General features: G+C 53.0%; 3 protein-coding genes across 7 annotated transcripts; 1 reads left to right on the top strand and 2 right to left on the bottom strand.

The window, feature by feature from the left end:
• Positions 1 to 116: 116 nt before the first annotated feature.
• On the bottom strand, positions 117 to 8,560 carry FLII (FLII actin remodeling protein). The gene is made up of 30 exons (XM_048961544.1): positions 8,452 to 8,560; positions 7,814 to 7,924; positions 7,232 to 7,303; positions 7,005 to 7,085; positions 6,741 to 6,826; positions 6,437 to 6,598; positions 6,253 to 6,356; positions 6,000 to 6,175; positions 5,753 to 5,910; positions 5,534 to 5,618; positions 5,217 to 5,368; positions 5,009 to 5,138; positions 4,714 to 4,926; positions 4,460 to 4,639; positions 4,301 to 4,383; positions 4,141 to 4,215; positions 3,858 to 3,941; positions 3,617 to 3,788; positions 3,442 to 3,546; positions 3,029 to 3,220; positions 2,752 to 2,940; positions 2,526 to 2,665; positions 2,208 to 2,433; positions 1,763 to 1,917; positions 1,614 to 1,674; positions 1,404 to 1,532; positions 1,202 to 1,308; positions 880 to 985; positions 742 to 807; positions 117 to 650 (listed from the first exon to the last, which is right to left on the bottom strand). The coding sequence occupies exons 1-30, from the start codon at positions 8,512 to 8,514 to the stop codon at positions 516 to 518; spliced, it is 3,798 nt and encodes a 1,265-aa protein (XP_048817501.1). The 5' UTR covers positions 8,515 to 8,560; the 3' UTR covers positions 117 to 515.
• On the top strand, positions 8,513 to 13,088 carry MIEF2 (mitochondrial elongation factor 2). 2 transcript variants are annotated; one of them, XM_048961561.1, is made up of 4 exons: positions 8,513 to 8,680; positions 9,172 to 9,324; positions 9,840 to 10,017; positions 10,742 to 13,088. In XM_048961561.1, exons 1-4 carry the CDS (start codon positions 8,513 to 8,515, stop codon positions 11,794 to 11,796), a joined length of 1,554 nt encoding a protein of 517 aa, XP_048817518.1. In that variant the 3' UTR covers positions 11,797 to 13,088. The 2 variants fall into 2 exon arrangements, with proteins under 2 accessions (XP_048817518.1, XP_048817519.1); XM_048961562.1 differs by lacking the exon at positions 8,513 to 8,680 and adding an exon at positions 8,736 to 9,025.
• Positions 13,089 to 13,211: 123 nt separating this feature from the next.
• On the bottom strand, positions 13,212 to 26,099 carry TOP3A (DNA topoisomerase III alpha). Of its 4 annotated transcripts, none has more exons than XM_048961552.1 (20): positions 25,918 to 26,099; positions 25,020 to 25,273; positions 23,850 to 23,909; positions 23,398 to 23,471; positions 22,650 to 22,725; positions 22,002 to 22,110; positions 21,561 to 21,704; positions 20,850 to 21,020; positions 20,527 to 20,627; positions 20,316 to 20,390; positions 20,127 to 20,209; positions 19,812 to 20,019; positions 19,482 to 19,667; positions 18,888 to 19,017; positions 18,359 to 18,472; positions 18,112 to 18,277; positions 17,565 to 17,708; positions 17,173 to 17,295; positions 16,212 to 16,945; positions 13,212 to 15,161 (listed from the first exon to the last, which is right to left on the bottom strand). In XM_048961552.1, exons 2-20 carry the CDS (start codon positions 25,203 to 25,205, stop codon positions 14,983 to 14,985), a joined length of 3,063 nt encoding a protein of 1,020 aa, XP_048817509.1. In that variant the 5' UTR covers positions 25,206 to 25,273; positions 25,918 to 26,099; the 3' UTR covers positions 13,212 to 14,982. The 4 variants fall into 4 exon arrangements, with proteins under 4 accessions (XP_048817509.1, XP_048817507.1, XP_048817510.1 ...); XM_048961550.1 differs by lacking the exon at positions 25,918 to 26,099 and adding an exon at positions 25,795 to 25,904; XM_048961553.1 differs by lacking the exon at positions 25,918 to 26,099 and adding an exon at positions 25,779 to 25,882.
• Between the last annotated feature and the right edge of the window lie 6 nt (positions 26,100 to 26,105).

Here is a 26,105-nt window from a genome sequence, read left to right as displayed (position 1 = left end):
ATGTGGGGTGTTGGGGGACCTCGGCTGTCTGGGGCCAGCAACACAGGATGGGCTCGGGGTGGGGGGGCTGCTGTGCCCCCCTGTGGGATCCAGAGGAGCACAGTCAGAGCCAGGCACGATTGCATGGTGACAATGCAGCCTTTATTGATATGATACTGATAGGCCAGCCTTGTTTGGGGTTGGTCCTATCTCTTCAGGACCACAAAAAAAGGTGAGAGCCCCTCGCTAATCCCCCGGTGCTCTTTAGCAAAGCATCCTCCCCCTGCTCCCCAGCTGCAGGGAGCTTGTTGCTGCCTTGGAGCAGCAATTTCCCTGAGCAGGCCGGAGGCAGGGCCCTGCACTGCCCCATGTGCCCCTGAAGAGGGGAAGGAGCCGGGAGAAGGGAGGACAGGGACAGCCCAGTGCCTCCCTCTGGCCCCAGTTCAGAGAGAAGCAGATCCAGCGGTTGAGCGCAGGCATGAGTGGTGCAGAATGCTGGGGGGGTTCAGTGTGGGCTGTTCCACTCCCCCAGGCCCTTATGCTGGGGGCTTGCGGAAGACACTCCAGGCGTGGAAGCAGCGGGTGAAGGGCCAGGGCTCGTTGCCTTTCCGCACCAACCGCAGCTTGCGGGGCCGCGTGGGGTCCTTGGAGCGCATGTGTTGGATGTAGACCTGGGGCATGGGATGCAATCAGAGCCCGCGAGGAACGGGAGAGAGACCCGAGGGGGGTGAAGGTGCCCGAGTTCAGCATGCAGGGCCTTACCTGGCACGCTTTGAGGCTCAGCTTGATCTCCACCTGGCTGGTCTGGGTGCCCACCCACATGTAAACCTGCGGAAGGATGTGCAGATGGGCTCAGCTGTGGGTCTGGGGGGGCACCGTGCAGCCCCACACCCCGCTCACCTCCTGCCCGTTGTCCAGCAGCATGATGTCATCATCAGCCAGGTCATCCTGGCAGAAATCAGAACACTTCTCTGACACGGCAAAATAACCCTTCTCGTTGGAGCACCTAAAGGGGAGCCAGAGGAGTGCATCAGTGGCACAAAGTCGTCATCACTCAGTGATAGAGAAGTTGTTTGGGCCACGGGGTGCCCAGGGATAGACAGACAGTGGGGAGAGAGGCTTTGCCCGTCTTGGGGAGCCCAGAGGCAAAAGGCCCTAGAGAAGGCTGGTGTGTCACTGTGGGACAAGGAATGGGACAAGCAAGTCCTGGGCCAGGACCCACCTGAAGAGCCGGGAGTGCTTCATGTATTCAGCATCTTCATCATAAGGTTTCTGGCTCCCAATACCCACCCAGAAGAAGTTTTCAGGCTCTTCTCCCTCGTTGATCACCTGTGAGAACAAGGGTAGTGTCAAGGCTGAGTTCCTCCATCCCTCACTGCTCTCAGGTAAGTTGGTGCTGAGCCCAACAGCCCCAGTCCTGTCACCTGCTTGCTGTAGGAGTCATCAAACATGTTGTTCATGATGTCCTCAGCCAGCTTGGCCTCATCAGGGTCAGCAGCTCGGCCCACCCAGGTGTAGACAATGCCCTGGTTGTCTGTGCTTTCAAATGGGACCTGGGGAAAGCAGAACATTGGGGTTGGGGATGTGTGGCTGAGCCTTGTTGCTGTGGGAGGATGCTCAGCCTCAGGCAGTACCTTGAGGATGAAGCAGAACTCAGAGTTGAGCAGCCCAGCGTCCGTGTTGATCTGGATGCACCTAGAAGAGAAGCCCACGAGGCACAGTCAGGAGCTGTGGTCCCCCAGCATTCCTGGGCAGCACCAACAGGTTGGGGGGAGGCGCAGACCTGGTGCAGAGGGCTCCACCGTTGGTGCGGATGTGGTACAGGCTGGGCTGGGGTGGGCTGGCCTTCTCCTTCCGCTTGCCCCGGTGGATGACAAACCTCCTCTTGAAGTGTGACAGGAACTTGGGGTTCTCCTGCTGCTGGGTCATGCGCACCACCTGGGCGAGGTGGGTGTCAGCAGGGGCACGGGGCCCCCAACACAACCCCAAGCTCCAGGTGTGTGAGTGGCTGCTGGCACCTCTGTGCCACCATCTTCATTTCAACTGTCACCCCCTGCCCTCTGTCCAGGGGGAGATAAAGGACAGGGGAGCAGCGAGGCCAAGCAGAATGACCCCATATTCCTCCTCCAGGTGTGGACAGGGGGATCCTTGGGGCTGGGAGGTTCCTGGGCTGGCTTAGGGAGCAGTTCCCTGTTGGCAGTACAGGGGATCCCAGCACAGGCTCTCACCTCTAGCTTGCCAGGGAAGAGACTCTCGAACTTCTTCTGCAGGCTGAAGGTAAAGGTGAGCCAGCCCATGTTGGAGGCCTCGCGGCCCTGCCAGAAGTATACGATGCACTGGAAGTCTTCTTCAGGTTGTTTCTCCTCCTCTTCTTCCTCACCCTCCTCTTCCTCTTTGCCTTCAGTCTTCTTTTTCTTCTCCTCCTCCTCCTCATATTCTACTGGCACCCAGTATCTGAGTGCGGGGACAGGGGTGAGGGGGGAATCTGGGCAGGGCGATGGGGGACGCAGGGGCTCAGCAACCCCAGAAAGGACAAACTGGCTCACCTGCAGAGGAAGACGTAGCAGTCATGTGTGTGGAAGTGGCCAAACTCCTCCTCAGGCAGCCGTGCAAATTTCTTGCCCTCCAGCACGAAGCCCTCCATTCCGTCCAGGTCCTCATTCCACTCCTCCATCAGCTGCTCTGCCTGCAAATCCCCACGTGCTCGGTCAGCTCATGGAGCTCCAGGCCTGCTGCCGCCATGGGGGACGTGTGGGGCATCCCCAGCCCTACCTCATTCAGGGGCATGGGGGGCTGCCGGGGCAGGAAGAGCGCGGTGAGGTCAGCCTTCATCTGGTCCTTCTTCTCGGCGTCCTTGCGCACCTTGCCAGCCAGGCTGCCCTCCTGCAGCACGTTCTCAGCATTGCGGGTGTAGTCCACTTGCAGGACATCATCCCAGTTCTTGAACTTGGATTTGAACACCTAAACACAGAAGATGTGAGGTGAGGAGAGGGAGCAGAAGGCCCCAGGTGCAACCCCGTCTCTGCCCTTCAGATCTGCGTCCCCCCACCTGGCACTCGGTGCCCTCCAGGTTCCGTGTGACCATGGCGTGCTTGGGGCGGTGCAGCATCCCACACAGCTCCTGGCTCAGCTTCAGTGCTGCTGCTCGCACCAACCGTGACGACTTCCTCCCAATCCAGATAAAGACATCAGACCAGCAGTCCAGGATGTACACATTCTTGGTGTCCAGCAGGCTCTGCAGCTGGGGACACAAAGTGAAGAGACAGTCAGGTACCTCCTGAGCTTTTCCAAGGCTGGAAAATTCCTCAAGGCCAGCTGAGACAAGCAGAACATCCTGCACCCAGGATACCACTGGTTGAGCCTGCCCTAGAGCATGGCTGGAGCAGGGAGAGAGCAGAATCCATTTCATGTTCACGTCAAAACAAGAGACCTCCCTCCCCCCTGCCCCATCCCATGCCCTACCAGGCGCATCTCAGGCATCAGATCAGCCTTCAGCCTCTTCTTGTGCTCTACAGACAACTTGTAGTTGATCTGGGGCAGCTCCAGGTAACCCAGCCCCAAGCCAACCTGCAAACGGACACAGGGTGAGGATGGCCATGGCATAGTGATGATCCCACAGAGGGTGGCAGCTCCTCACCTTGTACAGCTTGGGCTTGTGGGGCTGGAAGTCATCGGGAACACAGGGCTGGATCTCCTCGGGCTGCCCCCCCAGCACCTCCCAGAACTCAGGGCTCTCCTGGCCCTGGCAGAGCAGTGTGATCTCTGCTTTGCCCTTGCGCTCGTTCTTGTTGATCTTCTCAGCGAAGAGCCTGTGGGAGCCTGGGGTGAGGTGGGCTCCCCACTACCCTGGCTCCCTAGCCTATGTTCCCAGCCCCTACCTGGCCTTGGTGGTGCTGCTCAGTGTGGCCTGGCTGCCCCGCCATACATAAAGCTCCAGGCCGTGGTCCAGGAGGAAGACAAAGCTGGAGAACACAGACACAGAGCAGGTGAGGAAGGGAGCAGGATGCACCACCGTCCTCCCCACGCAAGGGTTGAATCCCTGGTCTTACAGAAAGGCAGCTCATTTCTACCCTAAAGCTGCAGCCACTCTGTCTTGGCTTGGACCTGGCTCCCTGTCCCTTTTTAGGGTCCCGTATGTCCCCTCACTCTTTTCCTGCTCACCGGGGGTCTAGGGATGTCCCTTTCAGTGCCACTGGCTCCAACTTGATGTTCTTCTTCCCATAGACACGGTACAGCCTGGAAGAGAGAGACGGCCATGGTTGAACATGAGGCACCACCTGCCCTGCGTGTACCCCTCCCAACTGCCTGCCCCCTGCCCTACCTGGTGACATACTGTGTGTCCTCAACAGTGAAGAACCCGCTGGCCGTGCCGCCCTCGATGTAGGAGATGTCATTATCAAAAACCTGAGGGCAAAGAACAGGGGATGAGGGTGGGGAATGGAAGGCTGGGGGCTGTGGGGGAGCACTGAGATAGCCTCACCTGGAGGAACTCATCGCTCTCATCCCCCATCTCCTCACGGATGCAGCGGCACTCGGCCCCCAGGTAGTTGCGCAGGTTGACGGCGTGGATGGCAGAGCAGGCCTTCTTGTCCAGGGTGGCCTCCTGCCCAATCCAGTAGTAGATCTCCCAGCTGAGGGAGCCGTTCTCGTCCAGGAAGGTCTGTGGAGGGACAGGGTGTGAGAAGGGCTGCCAAAAGTCCCGGGGACACAGTGATCCCTGCTCCCTTCGTGTACCTTAAGCACGATGTAGCAGTCGGCCTCGTAGAACTTCCCATAGAAGGCATCATCCACCAGTGTGGGCACGAAGTTCTCGATTTGCCAGATGCTGAGGCCGGGCAGCTGCCCCACATCTTCACTGAAGAACTCTGAGTAGTCCAACTGTGGCTTCTCCAGGCCCTGGTCCCAGCGGCGTGCCTTCAGGTCCGGTGCCTTTGCTTCACCACTCTCCTGCAGGGACAGGGATGGGTCACCCTGGTGGTGACACTGGGATGGGACACTGGTGGTGGGACAAGGCTGCATGCAGACCCACCTCTATCTTCTTGTTCTTCTCCTGGGCCACATCTGACATCCCCTTCAGCACCTGCTTGGCTTGGTCATCCTGGGCTGAGTCCTTGCGCCGCCGCAGACGCATCTTGCGGGCCAGCGGGTCCTTGGTGCTGCTCCCTGGGGACAATGGGATGGGGTGAGAGGCAGTGGGACCCACCAGGCATGGCTCAGAGCCATGCCTCCTCGTCTACTTGCCTGCTGCAGCGGCTGCCACGGTGGCTGGTGAGGCTCCGGCCAGGCGGAGCTGGTTCTGCAGAGAGAAGTCGATGTTGTACCACTCTGACGTCCGCTCTGCTGGCTTCGGGGGCATCACCAGGTTGGGGTTCTCGCGCACATCAAGAACCTGCCAAGGGGATGGGAGACCTCAGTGCTCCGAGGCATGGAGACACCAAGGATGTGAGGTAGGATGGGAGAGCTCAGAGCACTGCAAGCTTTGGGGAGGTGATGGGGGCCCGCGTGCCAGGCTGCAGGCGGTGCCTTGCCCTCACCCCAGGGCGTGGGCTCTCACCTCCACATCTGTCAGGAAGTGGATGGCCTCTGGCAGCGTCACCAAGCGGTTCTTGTTCAGCACTAGCTTCCGCAACTTCGAGCACCTGTAAGGTAGGGGGATGCTGAGATAGGGCTGGGCCAGGGTTGCATTCTTCAGGACCCTCCACCCCTGTCACCTCCCAGCTCCACGTGTCCCCTCTTGGGGACAGTGCAAATTTGGCTGGGGGCTGCCCCCTACCTGCACAAGCTCTCAGGGATGAGCTCCAGGTTGTTGTTGGCTGCCATGAACTCCTCCAGGTTGGAGAGCTTGCCAATGCCTGAGGGGATCCCATCAAAGTCGAGCTTGTTGGAGTTGAGGTACATCTTCTTCAGCTTGGTCAGCTTGCAGATGGCCGACTGGGGAAGGAAGGGGGGGAGGTGGTGGGGTGAGATCTGGCACCACAGCCACAGCAGGGACACGATGGAGGGGTGGGGATGACACGCACAGGCAGGGAGGTGAGCTCATTGCGGGACAGGTTGAGGGTCTCCAGCTGTGTCCACTGGTCGATGCACAGGGACAGCTCGGCGATCTGGTTGCTGCTGAGATTGAGGCGCCGCAGGCTGCCCAGTGTGTAGAGGCACTCAGGAACACGGCTGAGGTTGTTGCAGGACAGGTCCACATCTGGGGAACAAACGGGGCTGAGGTCAGCAGGACACACACCAGGACAGCCCCAACGCAATGCCTCAGCGCAGCCTTACCTGCCAGGTTGACCAGGCTCTCCAGGCTGGTGGGCAGGTTGCTCTGTGTGCGCTGTGTGTTCCGGAGGTGCAGGGTCTGCAGAGCTGTCATTGCTGGGAGCTGCCTGTGTGGCAGAGATAGCATCAGGGCACGGCCCAGCGTGGCTCCAGTATCTTGGGAACTAGCCACCAAATGGAGCCATACCGGAGCTGTGCGTGCAGCAGGGGGTTGTCATTGAGGATGAGGGTCTGGAGGTGCACCAGCCGTCTCATCTGTGGCGGGAGGCTCTCCAGCTTGTTGTTGCTCAGGTCAAGGTAGAGCAGGTCCGTGAGGTTGATGAAAAGCTGGTTGGGGATGGTCTCGATGCTGCGGGGACATGGGAACCTTCAGGGTGGTCCTGGATGTGCACTGAATCCAACCCAGAGAGGGGGACCCAGAGTAAAGTGGGGAGTGGAGGTGACAGGTGGAGGTGTTCGTGGTCAGGGGAGTTGTGCTGCCAGAGCCCCACCTGTTGTGGCCCAGGTTGAGCACCAGCATGTTCTTGGCATTCTCCAGCTCCCGAGGACACTCAGTCAGATCATTGCGGCTCAGGTCCTGGGGGATGAAAGCGAGCATCATCCTCAGTCCTGGGATGGGTCCCCCATCCCACAGTTGCCACCCACCCCCAAGGACCATGGGGCATCTTTGGGACCACGCTCCAGATGCTCTTCAATCCCACGTGTGTCTTCGAAGGGCACAAACGAGCAGGACAGCATGAAGACTCAGCACTTACCAGCACCGAGAGGTCCTCCAGCTGGAAGATGTCATCAGGGACTCCTGAGTTCTTCAGGCTGTTTGCACGTGCCACGATTGCCTTCAAGGCGTACAGAAAGAAATGACTGCAGCCTGGCTCCAGCAACCTGCTGAGCCCCTCAGGAGGACCAGGGGCCACCCTTGTGTGGCCAAGAGATGCTTGGGGACAGCATCCCCGTTGCATGGGATGCACAATGGGACACTCACCCGGAGGCAGGGCAGGCTGGACAACTCGCCGTGAAGCGTGGTAAGGCTGTTGTGGCTGACGGACAGGTGCTCCTGCAGGGAAGCAGGACAAAGCCCACGTGAGCAGTGAGAGGAGCAGAGTTCAGCCCTGACTCGCATAGGGCTGCTGCAGTCCCAAACTGGAGGCCCCCAGCATGTCCATAACACCACCAGAGCAAAGCTCAACCATGGGCTCCACCAAGGGCTAGGCACAGAGCTGCCAGTGAACAATGCCAGGCAGCTGCTGGCTACTGCTTTTTTATTTTTATTTTTTTTTTTCTTTTGCTAAAAGAGCCCAAACCCTTAATTCTCCCCATAAACTTTCACCCTTCCCTTCTATTAACAGGCAGAGGAAGAAAGTGTGGTTTCTGGTCTGGTTTGCTAAGAAAACAAGATGAAACCCAGCACACCCCTGTCTCAGCCCCTTTCCTAACAACTCTTGCATCCAATTTCAACCACACTTCCTCGCTCAGCCCTATTATTAGACGCTGGCACATGAGGCAGTCAGACAGCAGGTTCTTGGCTCCGCAGCCCCCCCAAGAGCCCCATCCCCTGCTTGCTCACCAGCTTCTGCAGGGCAGCGAGCTCCTCGGGCAGGTAGCAGAGGCCTGTGTGGTTCAGCTTCAGCCAGCGCAGGCTGGTCATCGCCTTCACATGCTCTGGAAAGTAGCCACCCTGGGAGGGCATGAGGGTGAGAGAACAGCGTGACCCGTGGGGTGACAGTGGAGAGACAGGGCTGGTGCTGTAGGGCCGCTGAGGGACAGACCACCCAGCACTATGGCACTGGGGACTGGGAGATCACCCAGCCCCACAGGAATGGGATTTAAGGATGGGATCATCCAGCCTTATGGGATTGGGATCTGGGGGCTGAGGTCACCCAACCGTACAGGACTGGGACTTAGGGATGACATCACCTGGCCCCACTGGACAAGGACTGGGGGCTGACACCTCCCGGCTTTCCAGGGTCCCAGGAGCGGGTGTCCCGAAGTCCCCCTCATACAGCAGGGCCTGCTAGGCGCCCCTGGGGCCAGGACCACGACCAGGGCTTGGACTGATCGGCCCTACGCGAGGACCTCCGGGATCTCCGGGCCTGGCGGGGAGCGGACAGGCCTGACTGCCCCTCCCGGCACTACGGCACTGCCCCCGACTCTCCCCGCACCCCGCCCCTAAGCCGGGTACCGCTCCCGGCGCTCCCCTCGCACCTTGAAGTCGTTACCGCTGAGGTCGACGCCGCGGACGAAGGGCAGCACCCCGGTGGCCGCCATGGCTGCGGGGAACCCGGCGGGACGCGGCACCTCCCCACCGCCCCGCCCTGCGCTGACGCTGATTGGAGGCGGGGCCGATGAGCGCTGCATTGATTGGCTGCGCCGCGAGTTGCGGGCGCGCCGGCGCGCCAGCACGCGCTGCTGGGCCGCCCCGCTGGGAGCAGCGGTAAGTGGGGGGGGGCTGTGGGGAGATCCCGGTGCGGGGAGGGGGGGAGTTCGGCACAGTCGGAGCGAGGAGGGGAGGTGACCCTCGGTCGTACCCGACCCTCCGGTGTTCGCTGTCCCGCCTTTGTCTGCCCTTGGCAGCTCGGTGAAGGGGGCTGTATGTACCCGGCCCCTTCCGGGGTACCGGTGCGGCCCCTCGTCCCGTCCCCGTCTGCCGGCGCCGCCCCGCATGTCGGCGGGCGCTGCTTAACGGCGGGGCGAGGCGGCCGGAGCCTTACCGGGTGACCCTCGGTCCGGCCCGGCGCCACCGCCGCAGCCGGTCACGGCGGGAGCCCTGGGCCTGAAGGTCGGCTGGGGGGTCCGGCTGCCCTGGGATCTCGCGTCCTGCCGGCCCCTCCGCCTTCACCCCATCGCCGTTCCGCTCCGGGTGGCTTTGGGGAGCCGGCTTCCCGCTGTCGGATTACGGCGCACCGTTCCTCTTCCCTCCCGCAGGTGACCATGGCTGAGTTCGCGCAGCAGCGGGGCAAGCGGCGGGACGACGGCGGGCTGGGCGGCGTCCTCGATCTGCTGCTGGCCAACGCCAGGCTGGTGCTGGGCGTCAGCGGCGCGGCCGTGCTCGCCATCGCTACGCTGGCCGTCAAACGGGTGAGGCTGGGGGGGTCCCCAAGCGCTGCACGGGGCGATGTGCTGCATCACGTTTCAGAGGGGTGCCTCGTTGTTTTCACTGTTAAATCCGTTGGAAGCTTGTGTGCATCTTTGAGTCTCTCAAACCGTTGCTGTTCACCTGTAGAAGAGCTGTGGGTGACTGCTACCCCACGTGTGCGCTGTGCTCTGCTCTGGGCTGGGAAGTGCTGCTGAGAGAACAATTCATCTGTGCTGGTTTTCCCTGTGGTCCCTCAGTCTCTTTGCTCTTCCAGCAATAGCAGCCTTCTGTAAAGGGTGCTGCTGATCTTGGGGCTTTCCCCCACGTCCATAGCATTCCTCGTGTTTGCATGAACAGCAGCAGCTGGAGCAGCAGCAGCTAGAACAGCCCTCTATGTGAGCGAGGCCATTTGGGGGCTGCAGCCCCCCTCTCAGCACACTCGGGATGGTGGAGCCCCCACTGCCCTGTGGGTTTTGTGGACCACGTGCACATCCCCTCCATCTGTCTCTCCCACCAGCTGATAGATCGAGCCACGAGCCCTCGAGAGGAAGATGATCCCAAAGCTGAGCAGAAGAGCCTGGAGGAGAGCTGGCAGGACTTGGCCCTGATCAAAGCAACACAAAAACCTCCCAAGAAGCAGAGAAGGGAAGACCTCAGCGAACCCCTGCTCTCCCCGGCTCCACCGCCAGCACCAGGTGATGCTTATGGCGAGGGCGTGTGGGTGAAGATCACCTTGGCAGGCTGTGCCTGGGAGCTGGGCTTTATTTTTAGCTCCATGACCGGAAAGCTGACCCGATTGTGTCTTCCCTCTTGGGAGGCTCCCAAGCTGCGGCCCCTTTTTTGGCAGTGCCTCAGTAACAGTGCCTCTGATAACTCCTGGGTGTCTCAGCCAGCTGGTTGCAGTAGAGGCTGCCTTGCTTTTGTTTCCTGTTGAACAGTGCTTGGTTTTTGGGTCAGCTCTGTCTAGGGAGGAAGATGTGCCTATGAACTGCTGCAGACAAAGGCTGGCTTGTCCAGCTGGCTGCAAAGGCGGTGTTTTCTGAGTAGGAAAGCAGCTCAGCCAGGTCCTGAGGCACCGCACCCAGGATGGGATTGATTCAGGACTCAGCAATCAGGCAGACGTAGGGGTGAGCAGTGGGACTGAGACTTGTGAGGGACCCTGGTAGTTTGTGCTTTGTCTGGCTGCTGCTGCTTAGCTGGCTTTAGCCACCTCTAGCTGGGGTGTAACACCAGGTGCTGTTGGGTTTTGGGTTTGGATTGAGCCTTGTGTTGGCTGAAAAGTCAGCCTCGTGGCCAAAGGCTGAGAGCTGGGACTTCAGCATATGCTTTTTTTTTATGTCTGTGGCATGAGAAGATGTGCTGTCTGATCTGCCCAAAGCCATGACTTCTTCCTGCCTTTGCCCCATCCCCTTCTTGCAGAACCCAGGATCTGCCCAGTGCCCCCGGAGCCTCCTCAGGCCGAGTCCAGCCCTCCCCGCTGCCTCACGCTGCAGGAGAAGCTGCTCTCACATTACAGCATCCACCTCCCTATGTCTGAGGAGCAAGTGGCAGTCGCCCAGCAGCTGGCCCGGAGCATCTGTGCTGAGCTTCAGAGCTTCCTGCGGAGCAAGTGCCCGGAGTTGCCCTTTGGCAGCCTCTTCCTCAGCGGTCCCCTGCTCGATGGCCTCGGGGCTCTTGCTGCTGACCACATCCACTTCATGCTGCCAGTAGTCCTCGATGCCGCCCTCTGGAGCCTCATCCCAGGAGAGGACACCGTTGTGAGAAACCCCCAGTACTGCATGATCAAAAGGACTGACTTGGAGTACTTCCCTCGTGGGCGCAGCCCCTGGGACAGGTTCCTCGTGGGCCAGTACCTCTCCTCCAATGTGCTCAACGAGACCCTCCACAAGATGTTGGTGGCCTCCATCAACTGGCCAGCCATAGGCAGCCTGCTGGGGACAGTCATCCACCCACTCGTGGCCTCCCGGGAGCTGAGGCTGGCTGTCAAACACGATGAGGTTGAGCTGAGCATCGCCCTCTTCCCTGTGGTAGAAATGGAGGACAAAGTTCTTCTGGCTGCTCCTCCTGAAGGACTGGTGGAGAACCTCTGGCTTGAGAGCTTTAGCAGGGCGGAGGTCTCGAAGGTGAAGGAGCTGGATGCTGGCGACGCCGGCGCTCGGCAGCACTGCCTCTGCATCCTGAATGGTGTCTGCAGGAGCCATCCTGTCCTGCACAAGCTGAGCGGCAGCCCCTTGGTACATGTCATCCTTCACATGAGTTCCACTGAGTCAGACTGGACAGAGGAAAGCCTTGCCACCAGGTTCCAGCAAGTGCTCGAGGAGCTGGTGGGCTACCTGGAGAATGGGGTCCTGCCTTGCTACTTTAACCCCAAAGTCAACCTTTTCTGTGGGCTGCTGGAAGAGGAAATAGAGGAGATGGGCTTCCTGCTCTACAGGGCTGTGTCTGAGCCAGGACTCCTGCTGGCAGAGAAGTGACTGGTGCAGCAGGAGCTCCTGAGCATGGGGAGTTCCTCAGCTGTCTGGGTTGTGATGCTTCTAGTTGACTAGTCGGTAAGAGGCCACGTTCTTGCACTTTATGAACAAAAGTATTTCCTTTCTAAATAAAACGTGCCTGAGAGAAATGGATGATGGTGTAAGAAGCTGTTTGCCACGGGGCTCTGCCTTACCCACATTGAATGCAGCCCCTAAAGCGAAGCCCCATCTGCTGGGAACCAACACGGAACAAGTTTGACTGCTGGATCCCAGTGAACTGCTCCATCCCAGCCTGCCATCCCAAACTCTAGGCTCCCTGGTGCTCCAAGCAGAGACCTGAGTGGTTTGGAGCTTCCCCTGCCCCTTGGGGCACACGTGTCTCTTGATGCTGCTACAAACTTGTGGCATCCTGGGTGCTGTGTGGGTCCTTCTGTGAGCACCGAGCTCAGTCATGCAGTGCCATGGGGTGAGGTGGGAACCTTGCTCCTTGTCAGGGCTGCACTTGGGGATGTTGCCAACCTGAAATAAAGCCTGAGCAATGGCTGTGCAGTGCTCTGGGTGCTGCAAGGTAATGCCATGGCAAGGTTACTCTTTGGAAATCTTTTCAGGTACCAAACGGCAACCCAAGCTCAGCCCTGCCTGGCTGTTCTGCCAGCGTCAGCTCTGCCCCCAAGGATGGGTCTCTGAGGCCCATTCTCCAAGCTGCTGTGCTGCAGCATGGGCTGGCAGCTAGCTGCAGGAACTGCAGCATCCTGGTGGACACCAGTGCCCATCTAGCGGGCCACAGTGTCCCTTCCCAGCCTGTCAAGTGACCTTTTCATGTATGTACTGCTGCTGTCTTAATGTCTTGTTGCCCTGAAGCATCGTCGTATGGGGCAGGAAAGGACAAGATTGATGCACAGAGCGGAGTGCTTGCAAGAAGTCAAGTGTGGTTTGTGCTTCTTTTCATTAAGATCTATTTTGTTTGAGTATTTTTTGTTGTTTTTTTTTTTTCTTTTCCCTTTGAGTGGCTGGTAGGTTTTGTTTCTGCCTGTAGTCCAAGTGTGAAGGAATACATTCTTGTATTTAATGGGAAGAGCTATGCTGTTTTTGCACACTGGTAGAGATGGTGAAGTCCTGTGGTCTTCAGCATGAGCATCTGTTGTGGTTTAGTTTTCTTTACAACTATCTTGTTTACAGGAGGAAAAAAAAATCACTGTGCTTTTCCTCCTAGTCTGAAGACGACTTGGTTTGTTCCTTTGAGCGACTTCCCAAGTGTTAGCGATGAGAATAAATCCTTGCTGTGTGCACTGGTTCTCTCGTCTCAGCTGTTTTGTCTCCTGTCCTGTAGGAAGGTCTGAAGCTGTGCTCCTGGGGCAGCAGCTTTCCTGGGAACAGTGCAGCTGGCTGCACCCTGCACACAGCTTGGCAGCGCTTGGACCTCATGGTGCACGGCTTTGCTCTTCCTCTTCCAGACGGCCACATAAAGCACCCAGTGCTCCTGCTGCCTGCAGAAGCATCCAGTGCCGTCTGGATGCTGAGCTCTTGCTGTTCAGCTTGCAGCCCTAACTGCTCAGCTGCCTGAATGCTAACCAGGGTTAAACCAGTAAAGCTGGTAACGGCAAATGCCATCAGCAATGCTAAACCTGTGTGCTATGCAGATGCTTTCTGCTGCCGTTGCCATTTGGAGGCTGCCCAGCTCTAGCCATGCTTTAGCCAGCTCACTGCATTACGAAGCCTGCTAATCCTGTTATTTTAGACGTCAGGTTTGTATTTTTAGGTTACAGCTGTTAATAGTGGGAGTGAGGGGTACAGAGAAATGCAACGCGGGCTCTCTTGAGGTCTTGCAGGCTCTCCATAGGTCTGGGCCTGAGAGCAGTGAACTTCTGTAAACTCGAAAGCTCTTCTTTCTTGTGCAGAGCTGAAAATGAACCTATGCTGCTGTGGTCTCCCCCTCTTTGAGCTGCCCCCTAGGCAGTGCTTCAGCCTCCTGCCCACTCCGCTCATGTATCACCTTAGTGCTGACCCATGGGGACTGCCAGTGTCCTGAGCAACGCTGGAGGCCCTGGGGGAGCAGCTGAGTACTGTCCTGTGCCAGAAGAGGACAAGGGAGTTTTGTGGAGCTACTTGCTTTGATGTAGAGAAAGCCCAAACAGAGGGAGGAGGTAGGTTGGCTTTTTCTCAAGGAGCTCAGTCTAAACTATGTGCAGGAAACAAGAAACTCCCTTCAGGCTCAGCCAATTGTCTTTCCCTGGACAACAACACTACAACAAATGCAGCTGGTGAGATAAAACTGTTTTACCCACAGCTCAAAGAAAAGCTGCAGGGAGTTTCTGCCAAGAAAGCTTCTGTATTGTTCCAACAACTGAATGGAAAGATTTGTGTGGATGCTTTTAATAATAGCTCAACTATTTTAAATAGGATGAAATAATCAGACAGTCGAGATGGCACTGCATCAAATTTAAAAATTAAATAATTTTTTAATACGAAGCTTATTACTCAGACAAAAATAACTTCCATTAACTAGCAGCATCACAAAGGCACGTCTTGAGGTCTGGGCAAGAATGCAGTTTCAAATTCAGGAACAGTCTAAAATGAAGGCATTTCCCGAGCACTGCAGCTGAGCTTTCCTTTCAGGGCAAGCTCCAGCTCCATCTTCTCTGCACCAGGTTCCATCACAGACAAGGTAAGAGACAAAAAAGAAAGGGGAATGTTGCTGTGGCAACTTCACATAGAAGGGCAACTTAAAATTCCACACTGTGGAAAACCAGGGAGATAGAAGAGTAGAGCAGCCCTAGGGTCTGTCCCAGTGGCTATGATCCAGCTCTTCCTCGTGCAGAAATGCTGCATACAACTGCTACCACAGCAGGAGCTGCAGGTGGACTAAATCCACTGCTGTTTTCACTGCAGACCCACAGTTTCCAACTACTTCCTTGAAATGTTTAGAGTATTTTGATTGCTCAGCACAAGAGCAGTTGTAAAGCAAAGGCTGACACCAGTAGCGGAGCCAGTTCTCACAGCTGTTTGAACCCTTGCTGCCCATGCTCATAATGCATGAATGAGGAAGGTACCCCTTAGCAGGAGCAGCCAGCCCTCCCGAAAGCACCCACACAGACTTGTTTCTGTGTTCCAGATCCTTTCAGCAGTAGCTGCTCCTAAAGCAGCTCACAGCCTGGACCTTTCTGAATCCCAAACCACGTCCATCCAGGCTCAGTGATCTAGAGGACAAGTTTTCTTAGTGTGGCCAGGCTGGTGGCAAATGCTACAGGTCCGTGGTTTCTTGGCTGTTGCTCCTTGGGAGAGATTGCTTGGTCTCTTAGCTTTACTTCCCAACTCCCTTGAGTATCCACTGCTCCCAAAGTGGTTAAAAGAGAAATCTCCAGAAGCTCCTAGAAAGAAATAACTTGGATTTAAGTGCCTTTGAAAATACACAAAGGTGAAGACAGATGATGGGTTCAAAATGGCAGAAGATCAAGGACTTTGCTATTGCAGCCCATCAAGTTATTTCTGAAACTACACTTGCTTCAGATTTGTTTGAACATTTAAATGTTATCCATCTCTCTTGCAGCATTGGAGAAATGTGTGAACAGAACAGGGAAAACTGATCTTTCTGGCTGTGTGCTCCAGGCTACAGCCAAAGCAGAAGCAACAAAACATGCCAGAGAACTTGTTCTTAAAGTAGGTCTGAAAATTTGGTCCTGCCCCTTTAGGGCCAAATGTTTACGAAGGAAGTTGGTGCTAAAGAGCTCTCAGACCACATCTTTGCCTCTCTATTTTGCTTACAGTCCTTTTTTTTTTTGTCAGTGCTCTTTCTTTTGCATCCTTTTTACATTGTTGTTTTGTTTTCTTTTTTAATGGGTGTTTGCTTTCAGCACCTTTTCACTGCAGCCACACTCAGCTTCTCAGCTGTGATCAAAGTTTCAGCAAGGCCTGGCCTTCACTGAGTTTCTGAGCTAGGATGGAGGAAGCACCACAGCTTCCTTGGCCTGACAGAATGGGGTTTAAGATCTCCAAAGTGGTGTTGCTGCATCAGCTCCGTTGAAATCAGTAACAGATCTCTCAAAATGGAACACTAGAATTTGGAAGCATGAATTCTGTCTCAAATAGGCTGTTGGAAAGCATGCTGGGTTTTGTTCAGCAACTCATGGATGCACAGATGCACAAGTTCACTGCATGTAGAAGCAAAGCATTCTGTTACTGCTTAGAACTCAGTGGATCTGTTACGAGAACTTATCCTGCTAGCACTGTGAGAAAGGTAAGCCAGATTCAGTTGTTGCAAGAAATATTTAAAATAATATAATGCTTCTGATGCTTTCTGAAGACAAACCTGAAGTCTGTCAAATGTAAGAGCTGTACTGTGACAGCATGACGCATGTGTGAGGAGTGTCTATTTAGTTTAGTTTGAAGAACAGCCTCCAACCCTCGAATTTTACCCTTACCTGGAGCCACGCTTTCATCAGCCCACTGGAAGAAGCCGCACTGCTGCTCTCTGGGTTTGGAGCACGTGTGGAACTGCCGCCCTTTGTTAGGGCCATCTTTTTGGACCGTGCGTGTGACAGCTGGCTGCTCACACCTGCAGACTGTGCTGCCTCCTGAACTGGAGTTGTTGCTGCTTCCAAAGTGTTCTGGGCCTCTCTTTCCTCCTGGTCTCTGAGAATTTGCAGGGCCCCTTGCCCCAAAGGCTTGGGGTGGTGCAGAGCCCCGCGGAGCCACATTGCTTCTGTCCTCTGACTGTTGATCAGACCAGAGGAAAAAGTTGCAGGTATTGGCACTGCATTTGTAGAACTGTCTGCCTTGATTGGGCCCTTCTTTGCGCACAGTTAACAGCATGGCTTCGTTCCCACAGTTGCACACCACTGCGTTACTGCCATCATCTGGAGCAGCTGAAGGAGCAGGCCTGGGTGCTCTTGTGGAACTCAAGTAAAGCAGATGTCCTGTTGCCATGTTTGTGGTACCTCCTACATGCCTCTTGTCACTGTTTGCTCTGTTAAAGGAGTTGTTCACCTGCAACTGGTTGGCCTGCTGGCTGGCTGACTGTCCGGATTGGGATGATCTGTTTGAGTACCTCAGGTCCAGAAGCTCTTTCAGCATCTCATCGCATCCTCCAATGCAGCCGACAAACTCCAGGGGCATCGTGGGTGGAACACTGCCTCTCTTAAATTTAAACTTCAGTCTAAAAAGAAAGGAAGAATATAAATCTGCCACTTCTGCTGTACTTACTGTTAACCTTACTTCCCTCCACTTTCTCTCCATCCCCAAACCACGAGAATGCTGCTCCAGTTTTCAAGATTGGAACAGAAAACTGTTGCCCAACCTAGTCTGGAAGTCACTGGCCCTGATGGCTAACCATATAATGTCTGAGAGGCTGCACTTCCCTACGGGATGACCGGTAAGACCCACCTGTGAACTGGATGTGGTTTACACACAGCACAGATGCTCTCGTCCTTGGCCACATCCAGCACAAAATCAGGAAACCAGACAGCAGTTTTACAAGCTGGATATCCCATGCAGCTGAGATAGAACCTGCCGTGGGATGAAGGCACCAAATGAGGAAGATGCAAAATCAAGACGGTCAGTGACTGTTCTCTTTTCTCAGCTGTCAGAAGTTACCAAAGCAAAGCTTTTTTTTAAGAGTACTTGAAAAAGAGTTTCAGAGTCCACATAGCTTTAACAGCTGGTGCAGTTTGTTAGCTGCAGCCCAAGTTTTCATGCAGTGCTGCAGAGAGCAGGTAAATGAACACCACTTAGCAAGGTACAGAAAGTTGTGTTCTAGGACAAGGAGGATCACCAACCCGCCATTCTTCTTGGTCTTCAGGACCATGTCATTGTTGCACTGGGGACACTTCCGAATGGAAACAGGCATTGCTGGGTAGACTTCCTCTTGCTCTGCAATTTCTGTGGCTTCTCCGAAATACTGAGCCAGGGCCTGGTCCAGCCTATAGAGAAACAAGCAGAGCATGCAATGTGTCTCATCTGCAGAAAGCAATCGAGCAGTGAATTGATGCCTGCTGCTCTCTGGCACAGCTCCTCTGAGCTTCTCCATAGGCACGTTAACTTAGCACTGTGCCTCTGGAACAGGTTAGACGTGGGTGCAACATGGATGCAGCCAGAGCATTTGCTCATGTCCTTCAGATATCTCTGAATTGAATTCAAAGAGTGTAAACCACAGTATGCAGTTAATTGGCACCAGCTCGTGATGGCATGCCATGCTTCGAGTCAACCCTTCCTACGTGAATGCCTGCACACACTGAGCAGAGCCCCAGGAAGCAAATGCGTCAGGATCCTACTCCAGGCCAGAATGGCCAAGCAAGCAGAAGAGGGCAAAGACAAAAGACTCACTTGTTGGCTCTGGCCACAGCCTCAATGAAGACTTGTTTATACTTTTGGACTTGCTGTTGCAACACTAGAGATTTGTCTTTCTTTCCCTCGCAGATCAGCTTCAGATCAGCCTCCAGCTCGGCTCGAAGGTCAGGCTTGGACATCTCATAGCCCATGGAATCGTAGCCTGGAGGAGCATACCACATGGTAAGTGAAAGGAACAAGCAAGTAAGGAACCTGCCCTCTTTCTAACAAGCACTGCCCTTACCTTCAACCAGCCCCATGCCCAGGTGGCCTGGGAGGAACCTCTGATCTGCTGTGAGCCCCACATACATCCGTGTCTTAATTGTCTCAATGTGCTCTGCATGAGTGGCATCAGTCCCTGCAAGCAGACAGGTTATGAATCAAATTAGGTGCCAAGAAGAGATTTCCCTTGTGCCTACTGCAGTGAAAGATGCTAAAGGGACAAGGAGACAGAACTTATGGCCAGGAGTAATGCTGGCATTACATCCCATTGGTGCTGAGGTCGAGAAAGTGCATGTAGATATGCCCTGGACCCTAAACTTCACATCCCCTTGGGTATTGGAGAGACACTACAGTCTTGTTGGTTTCTCTGGATGCTGCTCACAGGTTTCTACTATCTCTCTGTACTGCATATTTAAGTAACTTCTTATCCAAAGTGATGTTTAGAGAATCCCCTACTCTGAGGGCTGGAAAGAACTAGTACTAGGGAAGTAGAGGAGATGCTCATGAACAAAGCTCTCTCAAGACTGAAAGGTCACACTGCCAATACTGACCAATGCCATGTTTCTCCATGAGTGCAATGAGATCCGCTTCCGTGAGGAGCAATGGAGGGCTGGTTTCCCCATCCACCATCTCCACTGTAGTGGGCTGAAAGCGAGACCCTTTCTGATACAGTGGGATAACCTGAAGGGAAGGAGAATCTCTTTGAAACTGCCTTCTGGACCATCCACTGAAGACACACGTCACGCTAACAGCAAATTGGTGCAGTCATATAGCAGCACTCTGTTCTGGAGGAGACCCAGTCTCGGGATGCTCAGGATTAGCTAGTGAAGACCTGCCAGAGACACCACAATGCAGCAATTGCAGCTCCTCTTGGTGAGTATCCCCCCCGTGTGGGAGCAGCTCTGACTGGTCTCTGCTGTGGTGTCAGAAAGAGAAGAATCTATCCAAAGCTGGCATAACAAAGTGGCACAGATCTTCAGCAGAGACAGTTCTAAGTGAAACAGCCACTGGGCTAAGAATTGTCAAAGAACATTCTGTAGATGGGCCTGAAAGTGGCAGGGAAGCTTTCCCACTAGTGCAAACCATCTACAGTTTTAAACTGAGGTATTTTAGCCTGTCCAGTCTATGTCGTTCAAGGATGTTACCTTGTCACTCCACTTCTCATAAGGATAAACTTCCAGATAATTTCGGGCCAGGATCATAAGTCCTTGAGCAATGAATCGCTCGTTAGCAATGTCAATCTCCACAGTTGTTTCTTGTCCCTTGGCATCTTGAGAGCAGCAAGCCAAAAAATGGCGCACGATGAATTCATATAGTCTCTGTTCATTGCCCTGTTATCAAACAACAAAGGAGAGTTGCTCTCTTCTAGTATTAGCAGGATATTAAGAAATATTGGTGAATCTAGGTGAGGATGCTGTGCTAACAACTCTACTATTAAGATTTCTATCTATTTTATCAAGCAGTACTAAACTCACCTGCAGGTTAGCAGTGTATTTTGTGGGATGAATGGGAGGGTGAGCCTGATCTGATTTGGTTCCATTCCGAGGAGTTGGCCCACCCTGATCCAAGATCCTCTGTGCAAATGCTCCCCAGCTGGGGTCCTGTGTTTGATGCTGTACTAAGGCAGAGAGGTTCAGCTCCTTGGGGAAAATGTTGGTCTCTGTTCGGGGATAGCTAATGAACCTTAAAAAAGACAGAAGAGCACTTCAAGAGGACGATTTCTGTTTTGGACTAGCAGTCATATATTTTTGAAATCATTTAGTTTACCAAGACAAATCTCGTTTTCTTACCCTTGAGTATAGAGTTTTTCTGCTATTCTCATGGTTTCCTTTGCATTTATTTTCAGTTTGCGGGAAGCCAACTTCTCAAGTTCCTGTGTTGGGAAGAGCCAGAAAAAAATGCATCTGTGCACTATTCTGTGTAAAATATCTGTTTAAAGCTGCTTTCAGATTAGTCTTTTCAGCATAGTCCAAACATACCACTGTGTCCAAGGGCAGGGGCCTCCATTTGCTCTTTGGCTTGCTTCCAACCTCAACAACAGTGGCAACAGGATCCTAAATGCAGAGTAAGCAAAATGCAAAATCTCCTTGAAGAGCTCACACAGACGGTTCTTTAAACACCTCGAACAAGAAGGATGCAGGAAATGCTTGGCCAGTAGTAGATCATACATCTATTGACAAGTTTTCTTACCTCCATACACATGTGGTAAAGGACCAGGCACGCTGTGTGATTAAAGAGCCGGTTCCTCTTCCAGTTGAAGACCACATTGCCCTCTTCATGATCGTGTGTCACTGCGTTGAAAACCAGATCAGAGTTACACACAGTAATATAGTTGAAAGCCAGCAGGGGCAATGGGACCACACTACTGGGAAACATTTCCAGTTCTGCTTAATGATAATGGCAAAGGAAATCACTGCTGCAGCACTGTTTGTTAGTTGCCCCGAAGTTTTTTCCTCTCCGAATACGTGAAACCCTTTAAAATGGATTAGTGCATTTGTTTTCCTCCAGCATACCTTTGATTTTATAGAAGGCTTCAGGGACAAAGGCCTGGATGGCTTTGAAGCGCTCAACTACGAACCCCAGAGTTGGGAACTGGCAACTGCCATAGCTGATCAGCTGGTCTGCCAAAATGTCAGGGAAGATCTTCCGGAGCCTCAGGGTCTGGAATCTGGTGAAAGCAGCACCTGAGGTAACAAAATGGATGCTAGAATTGAATACTTCAGCAATGAAAGATAATCACAGCACTGCAGAGGGCTTTTTTTATACCCTAATTGAGTATTAATTCTACTCCTAATTTTAATATTAAAATTCACAGAAGCCTTTCAGAGCTATTAACCTACAGCTTGTTTCAAAGAAAACGTGTTGTTTACAGCAGAACAGGAGATGTGCTTTAGTTGATTCTGATCTCAAAATCAGATGTAGAACACTACAGGGAGCACTGTCTTGTGTTGGAGATGCGGTACCAGATGATTTTTGAACGGCTCTTGATGAATTTTAGCAGTGTGAATTTGGCTGAGAAATGAGGAAGTCTGGTAGCTGGCTACCTAGTTCTTAACTCAATCTAAGAGTTCAAGTATTTGTAAAAAATAAGCTATATGTTGATGATAGAATGTAAGCTGTCTGTCCCCTGCCTGCTTACTGCGCTCTTGCTCACTTGCTTTCAAGGGTACACGCAGCAGCTCAGGCCTAGCAGCCAGCTCTCATCTCCAAAGTAGTTTGCTTACCTATCCTGAGGTCCAGTTCCTGCCTGACTTCAACAGCATCACTGGTTTTCTGATCTGGTTGGGTGAGATTCTCACAGGCCCTTCTGACAGCATGAAGTGTGATCTCTGAAAAACGTGCTCGGAACACCTGGAGGTTTGGCTTTACTATCAGACAAAAAGAAAATCAAAGTGACTCAAACAGCAATGGAAAGCATGAGCTAATACACTGCTGCTGTCTTTGAAAGTGTTGCTGTAACCTATTCTGTATCTTTCCACAGTACTGGTGTATTTCTGGTGTGTCAGAGCCACGTATCTATCATAACCACAGCCGGGGATTTGACCTGAACACGCTAAGAGTGACAACAGAGTGAGGATGATGCCTGGCACTAGATCTGAGCAGTGACAGCTCTTACATCATGGCTTTAACAGAAAGCAGATCGATGCAACAGATGCTCTACACACCAGCTTTGCAAACATGAATGATCTCAAAGCCGATGTTCTCTCCTTCTCGATCGCAGTCGGTCCAGATGACCAGAGCCTGGCACTGCTGCACCTCTCGTTCCAGGGTTCTCTGAGGCGAGAAAAAAAGCCCTGAATGAGACCTACTGAGGTCACTGGGTTTGACGTTTAGTTTTAGAATGACTCACAAACTGAACATGAATTGCAGCATGTATCCATAGAGATGGACTGTTGCAATAACATTTTGCAATGGTAACTCTCAGGAGATTAGGCAGCTTTCAAAAGAAATGAATCATTTATTTACTCCCTGTTAAAAAGCACTGCTTGGATTGGATTGTACCACAGGCTGCTTCTTGAAAATGTCATTTTTTTGTAAAATTGGGGTGCAATTAGCTGTTCCAGCTTGTTGGAAACAGCATTTCTACTTTTAACAAAGTAACTGTTCCTCTATTGTTCTGATTTTATACCAGCAGGAGACTTCAATGTTACAGAACAGCACAGTACTCCTAGAAAATCCAGGAGGAATTTGCCAAACTCTAGAAACTTTTTAAAGTTAAGGACAAAGGTAAAATCCTCCCTTTGTCTGAAGTAATATTTGTGGAATTAAACTCTGAACTCTGGCTTTCAAGAAAACTTTTAAAAACAACATACCTTAATATCCACATAATTCTCAGGACAATATTTCTCGATTTCAGCATCAAAGAGAGCTAGAGGGTTACAGCTATGCCTGGTAAACAGAGGATACACAGTGTGCATAACAAACAAAAACACTGTCAGACATTAACTGCTGTCTAGTGAGGAAATGCTGCTCAGTACTGGAATGAGAAATGATATACTGTGAGCTTCAACTCAAGAATTTGTGTGAAATGCTGAGCTGTGTTTACTTGAAAACAACAGAACCAAAATGCAAACAGAGAAAACAGAAAATCTGGAAGGCAGCTCTAAATGAGCAGCTTCTCATGTTTCACACACAATGGACAAAACACTTCCCAGGAAAATTCTTACTGAAACAAAGAACGCAAAAGCTCCAGCTTTCAAATCAATTTATTTCCTTGGATTGGCCTTCCTGTATTTTAACCAGCACTGAAACTTGCTGGGTTTTCTTGTTTGTTTTTAGGACTATGAAAACAGTAATCTGAGGTAATATTTCAGCTATCCTGTAAATAATTTGCTACTTATCGTGCTGCTTGGTGTGGCTGCTCGAAGCACGCTGTGCCACTGCCCCTCCCTGTGGATGTCTGTATGGAGCTGACATGCTGGCTCTCCCAGCTGATAAGGTACGGCCTCCAAGGAAATGTTCCCTCCAGCAGTGTGGCATAAGACTATGGCAGCCCTGCTCAGCTCAGGATCAGAAGCAGAAGACAAGCTTCAGACTCGTGAGGATGCAGTAAGTACACACCATTTGCGAAACGGCAGCTTGAAATCATGAGCCAGCAAGTGTCCTGACACGGATGTCATCACCACAGTAACGTTCTGCAAAAGATTGGGAAAGGTAATTAGTGCTCATCTTTTGCTACAGGCTACCCAGAGCCCCAGAATCCTGACACAGTTCTCAACTGACAAGCAGTGATACCTCTCTCCTGCTCATTTTAACACTCCTTTCCCTATAAGCAACTAAACCTACATCTTCATCCTGATTTTTTTGTAAGCTTCCAATTCTAGGAAACAAAGTTTTTGACAAGTGGGAACACAGAACAAAGCTGAAAGAAAATCTAAGAAGAGAAAACCTGACTCTTCCTTGGCTTTGGACAAAACTGGTTATGCATTTCTTCAGACAAACTTTGTTTTGCTTTTTAATAACTACCGTTTTGCATTTTTCCAATGCGGCAGTGAAATGAAAGAAAACTCTACCTGGCCAAACATCTGGTAGTCGTATTCGTAGATCTTGTTGAACTTGGAAAACCCTTCTCTCTAGAAGGAAAAAGAAAGCTGCTAGGTTTCCGGCTCCTACCAGAAGTCAAACACATGCCATCTCACTTTATACAGACTGTTATGGCAGGGCGCAGAAATACAGGGCAAGTGAAAATTGCTTACTACCTAAAGCAGAAAGACAAGGAGGTTAATGGAAATTACTTGTTTCATTTTTTAGAGACAGTGAGACGGTGCTTTCCAATGTAATGGTATTTTAAAAAGCCTGAAGGGGATGCTGGGACTATCACCCTGTGGATGGTATAACAGACACATTTGTTTATCAGGGCTGGCCAGTTACAGTCCCCACTCCTGATAAACAGCTGTCCTGCTCCAAACAACAATCAGTGCACCAGGTCTGGGTCCCTCCCACCTGAGATTTATGGAACTTTCTACGTGGGCCATTCACATCGTTTCCTACAGAAGTATGACAACATCTTACTTGATTGAGTGTCAGTGCTCAGGTTCTTGGTAATACTGTGCATTCAACTGTAATTCTGGTGTAGAAGCACTGTCTAGTTCCTTAGCTTGAAAATACCAAGTAATTTATTCAAAAGGTGAAAGGTCACAAAGCAAAGCAGCAGCAGAGATCTTTGAATCCTTCTCCAAACCACAGACCATCTTTGCTTTATTATGTGAACTTCAGTACACCCCTGATATTTGCTGATGCTGCAGAAGCAGTGTTTTTTGACTGGGAAACACATGCCAACAGATGGTTTCAGTTCCTAAAGACTTTTACATGTACTGCAAAGTGAGGAACAACAAAGGAAACCCCCACTGTTGGGCTCAGTGCTTGGTGAAGGAAGTCTGGGGAAAGTGCACAGCTGGGGAACTGAATCCCAGCAGGACTTGAAGCAAAAAGAAAATGGGTCCAGGACTCCCAGCTATATCTGCACAAGTGGTATTTGACCATTTCACATATGAAATCTGTTCTTGTACTCTCACGTGGTCAGAAAGAGCCAGAGGCTGTGTATCAAGCTCTGCACAAGACACATAGCAGTCCAGGACTGAACTGAATGGCCCGTGAACATAGGCTCTGGTGAGCTGACCACCTTCAGTCTGCTAAGGTAGATCTGCAGGCACATGAGGAAGTGAGAAGTAGTGTATTCCTACCCGCCGCATTCTGCTGTTGGAGAGCAGATCTGCAATTCCTCGGGCAGCATCATTCTTCTCAGCTACACACAGGACCTTCCGGATCCTCTGCACTGCTGGACCCTCCGCAGCCCGTGAAAAGCTGCGCCAAGGCTGAGGCAGCATCCTGACCCCACAGCTAGCAAGAAGCCTGGCTTGAAAGTTCATCACAGGTAACTGTGACAGGTCCCACGGCACCAAGGCATAGCGCTGCTTCCTCTCTCCTGGGCCGGTCCCTGTTCAGGAGACAGCCTGCTTTAGGACCACGAGCAATGCCTGAATGCCACAGAACCTAAAAAGCTGCAGAATGGTTGGGTTGGAAGAGACTTTAGAGATTTTCCAGTTCCAACCACAGGCTGGGTGCTCCTCCCAGCTCAGGCTGCCCAGGGCCCACCCATGGCCTCGGCACGTCCAGGGACGGGGAACCCACCACCCTCTGACTGAAGCCCTCTTTTAGTTTAAAACCCTTTCCTTCTGCCCTGACTCCACACTCTCTGACAAAGAGTTCCCCGCGGCCTTCTCTTCCCCAGGCTCAACACCCGCAGCTTTCAGCCCGTCCCCGCTCCATCCCCGCCCTCCAGATCCGCTCTTTCAGACCCACCCCCACTGAGGGCTGTGGGCCCAGAGCTGAGCGCAGCGCTCCAGATACGTTCTCCCTTCTCCACATCACGCTCCCTGCATCCTCCCAGGCAGTTTTTAACCCGCATGCAGAGGACGGCCCAGCACATCCCGCCAGCCCACCCCAGCGCGGTTCGACCTCAGAGCAGCGCGGCGCGGGGCGATCCGCCCTCCGGCGCCGCGATCTCCTCAGCCGCCGCCACCGCCGCTCCCGCGCTATTTCTGTCGCAAAAAGTGGCGCGCTTTCCCTCTCCGCTACGACCTGACGTAAAGCGCAGCAGCGAGAAGAACTACAGCTCCCATGGTGCCCCGCGGCGGCGCCGCTCCAGTGTTAGGGCGTTCTCTGGTTTTCTCTCGCTTCCTGGCCCAGGACGGCTTGAAGCAAAGCGCATTTGCGATTAAATCTGTCTGAGAACCGCGACGGCGCCCGAACGGCGGGAGCGAGACAAG

The sequence above is a fragment of the Lagopus muta genome, chromosome 15 (genome assembly GCF_023343835.1).
Source record: "Lagopus muta isolate bLagMut1 chromosome 15, bLagMut1 primary, whole genome shotgun sequence".
Classification (NCBI taxonomy): Eukaryota; Metazoa; Chordata; class Aves; order Galliformes; family Phasianidae; genus Lagopus; species Lagopus muta.
This window is presented reverse-complemented; position numbering and strand designations above follow the sequence as displayed.